Consider the following 13629-nt stretch of genomic DNA (forward strand, 5'->3'; position numbering starts at 1 on the left):
CTCCATTACTGTTTCCTATCACTATTCCCCTCCGTGTCTTTACTTACCATACTTGACCTTCTTTCTTCTATTTCTTCTGTCTTTTCTTCTTTCTTCTTACCAATTCGGCGGTGTCTGGGATCCAGCATCTTCTCTCCTAACGCTTGTCAATGATCATCAAGCCCGACATTCAATGAGAAGTGAGGAGGGAGGAGGATGCTGGGTCCGGGACGCTGTTGGATTGCTAATTAGTTTTTTTGTTTTTTATCCCCTGGCCACGGCACCCCTGTGACAGAGCGCACACTTTGGGAACCTAGGGCATATGAGATTGTTTTCATCCACCAGGGTTGGACCCAAAAAAACCCTGATTGACTCACCCAAACAAAGATAAAGCGTTCACCTAATGGGGACAAGCCACTTTGGCGTGTTTATTACTGTGGCACTAATAGATAAGGTATATGGTGGCTTACATATTGGTTCAAAAAGAATATTCAACATGATCACTAGTTAAAGGATAACCAGGTGCAGTGAATCAACAGAGTAAATCAGTAACAGTTCAGTGCAGTTTGATTAACTTAGACAGGTAATAACTCCTACAAGATGTAACAGAAGATGTTAGCTATGGTGAAGTACTCCCTAGTCTTACTCTGACTGTATAATAATTATATCACTCTAACTAGTTATGCATGCAAATACACTGGTGTGGCCAGTATTTCTTTGGTGCACATGGCTGAAATAAAACTTCTGTCTAGCTAAAAGAATATAATAGCTTAGTCTGTAATCCGGTAGAAAAAATATTAATAATAATGCTCAATAGCATTTTCATTCCCCACACTGAAATTCATTAATGCTTAAACTCTCAAATTAGTACAATCTCTGTGTTCGGTATTTGAACTCTGATATAAACAAATAGTTGGGATAAAATAGTTCATCCTTTAAAGAATGTGTTAACCTAGTGTAGATATAAATTAATTAATCTGACTCCGTTTCTTGTAGTCCTGTAGCACCAGCTCTGAAATAGGTATTTAATATGAACAATTTCTCAACACTCAGCTGCTAAAGTGAAGCTGAAATCTAGAAAGCAGAACACTTGACAAGTCTCAAGAATACTCACTACTCAGAGCTCTCAGTCAAAGGCCTCCAGTTTAATTGGTCCTGGTACTTGTCTCCTCAAGAGTCCAGAATTCTCAATCCGCTGGTACTGCCACTTCTGCTTTGTGCATGGCAATATTATGGGCAACAATAGGCCTGTAACTCTCTTCTCCAGTATAATCATCATGCCTACTTCATGAACCCGCCAGATGGGAAGAAGTGACAAAAATCACACACATTCCTTGCATCACTTTCTGTCTCTCAGACTGTTGGAAGATGTAGTCTTCACAGCAGCTATTAGCACAAGAGTGCAGCTAGACTCCCGGGGCCACCAAAAGGAATGCCTGTACAAATGCATAAGTAAAATTGAAGTATTAAACATATCGACTGCTGTTTGTCTTAATATTATTGTAGATTTGTAAGGCATCACAGTGCTCCACAGCTCGTACAGTAATGAAAACAGGGCATACATAAACCAGGGAAAAGGTAGACAAAGTAAATGCAGACATGAAAACAAGGGGAGGGCCCTGCTCATAGGAGAGCTTACATTCTAAGTGGAGGCCTCTCACAGCTGAAACCAGTGTAGTGAGTGTGGTTCAGAGCGGAGAATGGGACAGTTGAGAGGGTACATTGGTCTGAATAGTAGCATCTGGGATAAGATAAGCTCTAATAAAGAGATGGGCTTTATCTGTCATCAATAGAACTAATTTTAAGCACTCCTGAATCCCTTGTTTTTTATGGTACTACCAACACATATAAGGTGGACTCCTCCTATACGCACGGAGATGCGGCCTCCATGAACTTTAAGTGACCTTCCATGTTCAATGTTTATCACGTTAGCGCTGTCCTTTTAAGTAAAATAAACATGCTTACAGCACTACATTTGATAGGAAAAGTACTGGGCCTCATTGGAACCCTATAACCATTATGGCCAGGGGCAGGCTGGGATGGGGGACCAGTCTCACATTGGGCTACTTTGGGCTGGGTCACTGGACCACCTCCATTTTTTTTCTTTAAAATAGGCTGCTGAGTCGAGACTTGCCCCCCGAGCTACAATTTTCCAGCCCTCCCCTGATTATGACTTAAATAGTAATGTAGCTGGGTACTTTTGAGCTGTTGGAATGGACAATAAGTTATCCATGGTTGGATGAGGGTAAGGCTTATTGAAGGAAAGCTGGGACCTGTAATGAAATGCATGGGATTAGTCTCAATAAGATTTTTCTGTTTTTCTCTCCATTTCAAAAGGGATTACCTGGGGCTTGAGTACAGTATATTAATGAAAAATTGAAGCTTAAATGCTGCAATGATAGGGTCATTGGTACCTCTGACTAGAGACACGTGAAATATTGAAATATTGATTTGGCCTCGCGGGTTCACAGTCCTTCTCCAACTCTACCACAGAGTATATAGAATTGATTGGCATCATCCTGGCTCCATTCATAAATTCCCCAAATATAATGCTGAATGGCATTTAGCAGAATAGCGAAGCAAAAATGGAACTTGGAGATTGTATTGTTCCAACACAAAACTATATTTCAACAAAATGTTGCTTCACCTTCCCTCATCTATACTTCTGGCCATCATGATTTGATTATTAGAGCATATGTTTTTTATTATTAAATATATTTGATTCAGATACCATCTCCACAAACTATTACAGAGTTAACTCAGGCGTCCATTTTTTGCAACTGAGCATTAGATACAATTAGGTAACGAGTCTGTACTATACATTGAGTCAAAATACCTGGTGGCAGTCAGTATAATGATACTGACAATACCAACTGTGAATAGACCGACATGATTACACCAAAGGTGTAATCCACGACAGGTTAATAACACTGACAGGTTGAAAAGGACGCTTCAAACAGCTCCGATGAAGGAACATCCCGACAGGCTACAATAATATCAGTTTTAAGTTCCCCGCTGTCATTTACTACTAATTTAAGGAGGCACCGGATGTACATTGCTCTTTGCAAAGCCTACAACATTGTACAGCCAGTGCTTCCCTAAATTATCACCTTAACAGTCAGAATGACAGTGGGGAACTTGAAACGGACGTCGTTGTTGCCTGCCGGGATGTTCCTTCATTGGAGCTGTTTCAAAAGTCTTTTTCAACCTGTCAGTCTTATCAGACTTCGGTGTAATCACGTCCTCTACTTCACAGTCGGTGTTGTCACTATCATTATAAAGTACCCCACCCAAAATACCACCCTTTCCTTTATCTGGGAATGGAAAGCAGATACACATCACTGACTACTAATTATCTATTATTAGGACTTAATTTTCTTATGTGGCTAACGCACATTGAGTAGATGAACAATGCACAAATATCCTGAATCATAGACGTTTTATCCGACAATGATCAATCTTTTTAGCGCAACAATCAGGTAACATGAGCCCTACATAGATAGTCTTCCCTGACTGAAAATTGTCAAAGTTATATCTGAAAAAGTGGGTGGGACAATGCTGTTTATGTTTAGAGTAAGGGCAATTACATCTCATGTTGCTGTTAATCAGTCAATCCAAGTGGGACTGTAGATGTAGAATGGTCTTTCTCATAAATATATCAACCTGCAATGAACAACTAAGTAAAATGATTGGCTCTGAGAAATAGAGGAAACGGGATTGCTATTGACTATCATCTAGCTCTGCTTTAAAATGTCTACACAACAGAACTCATAGCTGTTATAAATATGTACATCATTCCGAGAGCTATTATTTTGTGATGCTTCTGTAAAAAAATTGCACAACAAATGTCTAACTTTACTTGTTTGTAACCTGTTTTCCAGCTTTAGTCCCATGATTCAAGGAGCTGCTTTGGCTGCAACCTTTGGTATCTCTGTTGTTGGAGGTGTTATTACAGGTGAGAGTAGTATTCTTTGGTTCCTGTGTACAGATGACATAGCCTCCTGCAACTTATGCTTAAGGAGATATTATAACTCTGTTATAAAGCTGCAAAAATATAATGTAATGTCATGTGCCTGTTTTTATAGAGCTGCACCTGTTTTACGGGTAATGCATAGTTCTGCACAGTGATCTGTGAGGGCTGCAAATGTTGGTGTCTTCTAATGGTAGGAACTGGGCAAATTGTTGTACATCTAGCCAAATGCAGGCTGGGCACATTCATGCATATTGTTTAGTGCCTACAGGCAAAAACGAGTATTCTTTTTGAAAATCAAGGGGTGGAGAGAGTATAGGACTTCCGTGTTTAGCAGGGGCGAAGATTACATTTCATCCCACAATAGGGCTTGAATTTTGCCCCATTGCTTATTGTCCCAGGAAGTGGCCAAAATCGGTCCTTCTGATGTGCTGTCCCTGGAATGAACTTTGTGCCCTCCATTTAGAGATGCCTGAACCTTTCTTGAAGTGGTTCGCCAAAGCAGAACAAAAATTTGTGAATTCTTTGGAAAATCTAGTTAAATTCCAACAAGTCAAACAGGTTCAATCATATTCTAACCAGTTGGCACATGATTGAGTCAGTTTGCATATGAGGTCATACTAGAATTAATACATTTTGAAACTGGAATGGTGAAATTATAACTTTTAACACAGTAGTGTTTGCAGTTTATTTGTTTCAGTTATTTCAAAATAATATTTCGAAATAAAAATATTTATTTAATAGACTAATTTCAACGTGAATGTAGAAAAGTAAACTTCAAACGTGAACTACGACAGCAAAGACTAGCCTGTTAATTTTGAATCGCAAAATGGAATTGGTGTTGAATTGTATTAAGGATTGTACCACAAACATGTTCATCCCTATCAATCCAGTTGAATTCAATCAAATTTTAAACTAATTTGAAACTTTTGAGCCTCTCTAATTCCATGCATGCTTTTCTGTTGCATTTCTACAAATGTAATAAAACATTAAAATGCCCAATAACAATGTCCCTTCACTCTTCTGAAAGACATAATAGTGAGCAGGACACAAGCACTGCAACAATATACTTTGCCTTAATTTGATTTGAAAATGCAGCCATCAAGCTGGGATGGTCGGAGGAGTGTGATGTGTTCTTGTTTTTTGGGTGTGCTGTAATGGTGAAGGAGCTGTTGTTTTATAATCCTCGAGTAGATCTATCTACATAGAAGTAATATAATTAGATTGAAGATCCATAACATTTTTCTATTGCATGTTTCTCTAGGCTTCATACTGAAATTACCTTTCTGGGGACAACCACCTGATCAGAGCTGCTATGACGATTCAATCTACTGGGAAGTAAGTAAAATAGTCCTTTAAAGATTATAAATAATTAAACAACTAAACTTATATGCGTTTGGAGCCAAACGTGAGCATTTTCACAATGATCATCTCCCCATGATCAATCATGCTGATTGGTGGAGAGTGCTGTCCATTCACTAATGTTTCCAAAGATCTCTACATACTTATTGGTAAATGGATGAAACTATCCACCATGCAACACACTATTTTTCGATTTAAGGTATCACACTACAATAGACGGCCAATATACTTGTATACGCTCATCTGAACGGATTTATTTTCACCATTGACAAGCACACAATATTTTGGCAGGGAACTTATCCCCTTCTTCAGGCTCAGAAAAAATAGGTAAGTATCCTGCACATGTCTTGCCTTCAATGAAAAAAAAAGCGTGCTTCAGAGAGTGTGGACAAGAGGAGCTATGGATTTAAGAGAACCACCATTTATAGTGAAAGACATTGAAAAATTAAGTCAATATACATAACGTTTGGAACTCCCTGCCAATAAGAGCGCTATGAGCTGTCTACTGGATATGATGTTGTGCTGGGCGAGCCAAAATTCATATGCAGCACACAGGTGACTGTAAGCACAATCTATCTTATTTGTCTACACTTAGTATTTCCTATGCTCTGTGTTTACTCTTACACTGACACAATTGTATTAAGCCAACTCAAAACTTTTTTATTTAGACACAATCACAGTTGGGCAACCTACCGTAGCAGTCTGTTCGGCATACATACTACTCCAGTAGTGTACACTATACACTATAGATTGTGCAGATTGATAAATACAGTGCCAAATGCCAGTTTACAGAATGGTTATCAAAAGAGGAATCCTATAATGACATTGCCAGAACTTCACACTTCTGTCTGCTGTAAATTTAAACTTCAGCAAATTTTCCAAACAGTTTCCAGGGACCTCTGCTTTTGGGCCAGGGAAAATGTACTAGCTACATATAGAACACAGACATAGGACACTACTAGTATTCACTTACAATGGATTTCTAAGACTATAAGTTCTAGACCATTAGTCAACACTAAACCTTCTAACATTCTGAACAATAGACACAATTATATTATACTCTAAACAGCCATTAACACACAACACCTATCCAACACTACTGGACATGGCCATAACATAATTCTGTTGCAGTCAATACAAACAAATGGCACTACAACTATCCAACAAGACCTGATCATTCTGCATGAACATAACAAATTTAAATTTTGCTTTATACAGACGTAGAACACTATATCCTCCAAATGACCCGACAATTGAACATGCGCCTAATACAATTCTATGGCAGTTCAAAACATATGCTGAAAACCGCATGCAACATTAAAAATTAGGGAAGTTGATTAGACTAAAAGGTTGATATGCAAAATAAGAGATTGTTATAAGGGACAGATCTTCAAACCGTTGCTACCTGGATGTCAGGTTTACTTAGCAACTTGAATTCTGCTAGCTAACATGAAGAAACATCTTTTTCAACTGTACTTGCACCATTAGAGACAGCATTGTACCCCCTCCTCCTTCCTCCTTCCTCCTTCTCTCCGTATCTCTGGACCAAATGCCCAACACTCCTTATTACAGTCCATCACTGTTTCAGGCAGACATGCTCATGCCAATTCTTAATTTGACACAAAATGAAAATAACTCACACAAAGGGACTGATTTATGAATGGTCGGAAAACCCCATGGGATTATCGCTTGCGATAAGGCTTTTATTTGCATCACCCAGTATATGAAAGTGTTACCGATGGCGATAACACTGCTATCGTCAGAGGTAACTCCCACCGGCAGTAATATTCGCCGCTGCATAGGGAAGCCTGTTTTACTACACTCAGAGTGGAAGAGTGCATCACCAGTATTAGGGTAGGGCTCAATGTCGCTTTAGCCCCCAGACCCTCCTGCTCTACTCCAAAGAGAGAAGAGTGGAGTCCTCTTCTGTGCAGAGCAGGGGCCTTAAGGGGAACAGAAGGTCTTGTAGAGGGAGGGGGTTCTACTGACATTGTCGAGTCCCTTCACCACTGCAACCTGCAACCTATGTAGTTCCAATGGCTGCCGTACTTACTGCTGCAATACCTGTTCTATTATCATGGTGATATCAGAAGAAAATCATGTTGAAATACTTTTTTCTTAATTGTTTTAATATGTAAAGGGTTTAAACATTTTTTTAGATTTGTTACTTATTTTTTCACCTTTTGTTGTATTGTTTTATATTAGCTCAAATTTGGGCTGTCAGTTACACTGCACATGAGTGAATAGGCTAGCTAGCTCACGCAAGGCCATATGTGCAGAAAATGGCCTGGCAAAGTGATAAGTTAACCTATGCCACCCCAGGCCAGTATAGTCAGGGCAGCTGACTATTGCTCAGCTGCCCCATCAATATTTTATTGATAAATTTCAGAGACAAGGAAATTCTATTGCTGTAACAAGAGGCTACACAACATCAGCCTTTTCAGTGCAAACAGGGACATTTTGATAAATAGATATATAGACCTCTAGATTATTTGACTGCTTCATCATAACCTGAGTGCATAGTTCAATGGTAACTTCGAGAGACTACTAAGTAGAGGTGAGCAATGCTGCACATAATTAAAGGTTTGCAGAGGAACAGACTGTTTCACAGAGAAGTTTCAGAGATACAAGTCCCACATTTGTTAAGCCATTCTGTGGAATACCATTCTGAAATGTATTTTGAATTTCACAGAATGTATAGCCTATGAATAGAGCTTGGATAGTGATGGTCAATTCATTTTTGGGGTAACATTAAGGGGTAGGATTTATCAAACCTTCTAAAAAGAAAGTGGAGGTGTTGTCCATAACAACCAATCAGATTATAGCTATCATTTATCTTGTGCATTCTAGAAAATGTAAGCTAGAATCTGATTGATTGCTATTGGCAACACCTCCACTTGTCCCTTTTAGAAAGTTGGATAAATCGACCCAAGTGTTCTGGAACTTCTGATTGAGTTAATGCTCAGTTCAATTTTATTTCTTTAAATGGTTATGCATTAATGGAGGGGCATGACATGGGTTGTGGTAATGGAAAAACCTCTGTGTAACACCATAGGGCACATATTGTACTTTCTTATCTCGTGATTCAAATGCAAATGTGAGTGCAATACATACAAAAATGCCTGTGTGTATAAGCCTTAAATGTGTTGTGTAATAATGTGTGCGTGTGTGTGTGTGTGTGTGTGTGTGGTGTGTTTATTCATTTATAAAATTGAAAAGTACAATATATCAATACACCTGAAATTGAAAAGGCAAGATGCTTTTTTTGTCAAATCTCAATCCATCAAGTCCATACTGCTAATATTCCAACTCATAATCCACCCTACTGATCCCCATTTGGTATATTCTAGGCCGACACATATCTAAACCACATAAATTTCCTGGCAGAAAATCTGGACTAGCATGATAGAAAATGAAGCAGTTGGGAGGGGAGTGGGTATCATATATTATTAAATAAAGGTTCAATGCCACCTTTGCTTATTACCTTAATTGTTTGAATTCCTCCTTTGAGCCCCTATTCTTCTGTAGCTGAAGAGATCTGGCCACCACAAAGGAAGATCCAATGAGCAGTAGATCACAAGCAGAGGTCTTTTTTGGCCCTGCCTCCTGTCGTCTCACCATGTTGCTGCAAAAGCTGGTGGAGCGTCTGACATCAGCTCTACTTGTGGCCTACCACCCATCATGCTTTGCAGTGGACTTACTTCTTGTTAATGAAGAGGATCTGAGGCCCAAAAGAGGGTAAAGGTAAAAGGTCCACCAAATAGTGTATCCATCAAAGGCTACCCATGGGTGCTGACTAAGACATTAATATATAACAATAACATCAAGAATATAACAACTTCTCAGCGTTTGCTACTGGCAAATGAACTGTACTTTAATTCCTCTACCATTCATTGGCTACCCATTTTTATAAACAAATGGTTCTTTGAATACGGTGATGAGAAATTCTGTTACCCAAGTATTTGATATCTGACTGGAACAGAGACTGTATACAAATTAATTTATTAATTGATTCATTTGTATACACTACAATATGTGCACTACAGGTTGAATTTACTAAGGAATATTGATCTTATCACATTCTCTTAATTATTGTTAGTTTGAGTAATTTATGTTTGTATTATGTGTTTTGTAATATTTTTTTTTCTTTTAAATAAATATGTTAAATATCTTTCATTCTACTAGTGTATCACTGTGACATTCTGTTTGTCGTGGAAAGGGGAGGCTGCATTTTTTATGATATTTGGTTTTTTTGTTTTCAAAGGTGAAGGGTGTCTGGGTTACTTTTCTACACTTTTGACCCAAAAGGTGGACCTATCCTTTAAGTTCACCTATCATTGTGGAAAGTAACATATAATAAGAATTATTTACAAGGTGTATCTAGCAAACCACTTCAAAAAGTTTTTATACGCAAATTATGAGAGTTTATACCATACTCTCACGAGCAGGGCCCTCCGTCCCTGTTTCCTTCTTTTTCCATTATCATGACTATCAGGATGCCAGTGCCTTGTTTGCTTCCTTTCCTAATCAGGGACACTGATGTTGAAGGTGGTAGTCATTAATTCGGCTGCCAGAATGGTGACAAAGCTTAGAGCAATGTAAAAATAGAGATTACTATAAGGCTGACAAGCACTAAATATAGACTTACCATATAACATAAATCCATTATTTCCCCTACACTTAATTGCCATCACACCTAAAATGCGACTTTGAGAAATGTCGCCAGAAAGAAATGACGTCAATTTGAATGCCCAGAGTAAGATTGCTGGTTTTAAAGCAGCAATGGGCAGAAAAGCCGCCTGGATTACATTCTACAGGCGGCGGGTCTGCCCATTGCCACTTTAAAACTGCCAATGTCATTCTGGGCATTAGAACTGACGTTAATTCTTGCTGGAGACATTTCTCAAAGTCGCATTTTACATGTGACGGCTACACACTTCACTCCAGCAATAGTTTTTTTTGTTATTTTTTTATATAATGGTTTAATTGTTAATTAAATTAGTTTACAGCTCTGGTGACTAATTTAATCATTAAGACGTGTGAAATTGTTTTCTGAACAAATACTGTATAGTGTAGACTTGCCCATATTTACTGCCAAAACATTGAACTTTTTTTCATTTTTGGATGAATTACAATCAGGGTGATTGTTTCAGAATTTATGATATAACAGAAATGTTTCTTACACAAAGTGGATGAATGAGATATGTTGTCCATCATGACAGTTCTTAGAACCTGTGGATGGACATGCGTTCTTAAAACAGGCAGATATATGCTAGATTAATTTCTTATTATCTTTTAACATTTATTTATATAGTGCCAGAACACCCCACATTTTGGAAGAAATACAATAATAAAACAAGACTAGGTATTAACGTACGAAGAATTACTCTCTTAAATTTACATCTATAGACAGTTTAATACGTGAGGTTCAGTGCCACATACTGCATCTTGGTTGCAATCGGAAAAGTGCTTAGTGGGGCCATATGATTTTCGTCACATAGCAATGATGGTTGGTTTGAGGGTAAAAAGGTTGTTTAGGGAAATAAGTTGAATAAATGTAAGTTTGATTGCACTGTGTAGAGGAGTGGGGATTGTGTATAATAGCCTGGAGAGAATAAGATGGTTTGGGAATTGCACAAGTTTGCATGAAGAGGTGAGTTTCAAGGCACTGCTGCAAGGCTTGGAGGCTAGGGGAAAGTCTTGCCGTGCAAGGCAGAGAATGCCACATAGTGGGTGTCAGGGGCAAGCTGGGCTGGGGGGCATGTGCCCACCGGGCCTGTCCAATAGTGGGCTACCTTGGGCTGGGTCATTGGGCCACCTGCATTTTTTTCTCCTTTGAAATAGGCTGCTGAATCAAATCTTGCTTCGTGGGCCAAAATTTGCCAGCCCTCCTCTGGTAAGTGTAGCCCAAAAAAGTACTGTATCTGAGAACGGGAGCAAGTATTGAGACGTACATCTTGCACAAAGTGGAGGGGTTGAGTTGGGAGATATTTTGAAACAAGAGATGTGTGTTAGTGTAACTTGTTATGGCCTTTTATGTTAATAGAAATATCTTATTTTGGATTTGGTAAAATACAGGCAGCCAATGTAGGGGCTGACAGAGTGAAACATCAGAAGCAGAAAGTGTTGCAAGAAAAATAAGTCTAGCCGCTGCGTTTATAATAGATGGTAGAGGTGAAAGTCTGGCTAGAGAAAGACAATTAAGTGCAGATTCTAGGAATGTTGTCTAGATGATTGTAACAACATTTGAATACATGTTGCTTGTGGAGAACAAAGGAAAGTTCTGCACGCACTGATCACTCTGAATGAAACTAGTTCCAGCTGTTTTTTTACCTGAGCTATACCATTACTACATAATAACTATTCAATGTATAAGCTATAACTTCATTTTGTCTTTTTAACTCACCTAGACAAAATAGATTGGCTTTTCCAGTTTTTTTATATTAAGTATTGTATTTTTAAATAAAAAAATAATACTGTACACTATTATAATTTGAAACGTAACAGTATAGCACCTTTTTATTTATTTTTTATTGATATTTATTTATTTTACGGTAACTCTGTGATTTATTTCAGGTTCCTCTAGAGGAGGACGAACAAGAAAATCAACATCAAGGAGAACACGGCAAGATCAGAGTAGATGCATAAACCAGGAACATTGTCATTGACTTACTCCATACAAAATCATTTCACATTTAGTAAAGACTTATTTTTTTTGTATACTATACGGTATACTCATACCTGAGAAAGTACTAATTTATGTATACTTGCATCTTACAAGAATTATGTTTTGGGAAATGCACCATGACTAATTCACTATATTTTGAGGATTGAGAAGGTTTAGAGCTATATTATATATCAAGAAAATCTCATGTTTTTAGCCTTTAATTGTATTATATTAGATATAACAGGCCAACATTGGGTGGCATTTCGACATTTTTTTTACACTTATATTGTAATATCCCCAAATCCCTTACACTTAAATGCTATTCCAAAAAATTGCTGTCCAATCACTTACAACGCTCATTTCTTAGAGCCTTGTTCCCAATAGAGGTAAATGTTGGTAATGGAAGAGTTAATGCTGCCCTGTCCATCCTACACCAATGTCGGGTAAAACATCAAAATATGATTTATTTAGAAGACTATAGTTTCAGAAATAGAAGGGATTTTTTTGTATTGAATTCCTGATGAATCTCTAGCTACCTTACTGTTTTCATATAGTGCCAGTGACATTAGGGAGGATCTTCCAGTAACTTAAAACATTTAAAAAAACAGGCATTATTTATATTTAGTTAGCACTAATGAAAAAAATAAATAAAATGAGGGATATGAGCGTTGTGGAACTAATTTTATTATTGGCCTAATTGTTCTATATTCACAAATCTTTTATTACTGATTACAGCAAAAATAGTAATATTTTAAAGACATAAAAGGTTGCTTAGAATATACCATTGATTTTCACAAGAACCCCTGAACTACTATATACATAGCTCAATTATTATTTCTGTAATTTTTCTATATAATTTTTGTTGTAAAAACATTTTAAATGGAACTTGTGGTAAAAAGTTTGTGCGAATGAAAATTTTTCTTTTTCTTGTATTCATGACAATTCAAGTTAATTTTCAAATTATAAAAGTTTAGAGAATCTTATATCTTTCTGAATCCTTCAGGCCATCTGTAGAAACAACTAAACCATTTGTAAACAAGTTTAGATTCAATTTGAGTATTGCTAATTCACTTTGAGAAGGGAAGAATGGCTTGATATCAGTTTCAGATAGATTAAACCCATTCCATTGCTGAAAAGTCACATGGTGGTTTTATAACATAGAACAGGAAAAAAGGGATTTATTAGAAAGTACCACCAGTAGATCTAAATATTTTAATCAAAAATACCTGGTCACTTTGTTTGCTTCCTTCGTTCATGAAGAATCAGTACAGTGGGGGTTATGTCTCAAACAGAATCTATGGGTATTTGATCTCTCTATTAGTGAATAGTCAAGGATAGCATTGGAGGACAGTAGACAAATAATCACTGCTCATTGCTAAATGCAATTTTGCAAAAACTCTCTTTTTAACTTTTCTCTTTCCAGCAAACATGCCTTAAATGGAGCTTTAGGTATTTTTATAGAAGCCAAAATAAAATAATAAACTAGACCAACAATTCCATGGTAAAAAAATTATTTTACTCATAACAACTTGTACCTCAATGTAGTTTTATGTACATGTGTTATTATTAATTTGTACTAAATAAACTAAACTATTCATAAAATCTGTAATTTTGCAATTCTTTCGGACACAGTTCTGTTTATTCTAAATGA

At 37.3% G+C, this 13629-nt stretch overlaps 1 protein-coding gene across 1 annotated transcript in view; it reads left to right on the top strand.

Moving 5' to 3' along the window:
* The window catches only part of RHAG (Rh associated glycoprotein), a 48237-nt gene extending 34683 nt beyond the window's left edge, over nt 1-13554 (top strand). Inside the window, exons 8-10 of the mRNA XM_075201240.1 lie at nt 3861-3934; nt 5214-5287; nt 11888-13554. Of these exons, the coding sequence (XP_075057341.1) occupies nt 3861-3934; nt 5214-5287; nt 11888-11959 (220 nt within the window). The 3' untranslated portion in view covers nt 11960-13554. The remainder of the gene's footprint in view (nt 1-3860; nt 3935-5213; nt 5288-11887) is intronic.
* Nucleotides 13555-13629: the final 75 nt, after the last annotated feature.

This window comes from Mixophyes fleayi, chromosome 3, assembly GCF_038048845.1.
Source record: "Mixophyes fleayi isolate aMixFle1 chromosome 3, aMixFle1.hap1, whole genome shotgun sequence".
In the NCBI taxonomy this organism is placed as follows: domain Eukaryota; kingdom Metazoa; phylum Chordata; class Amphibia; order Anura; family Limnodynastidae; genus Mixophyes; species Mixophyes fleayi.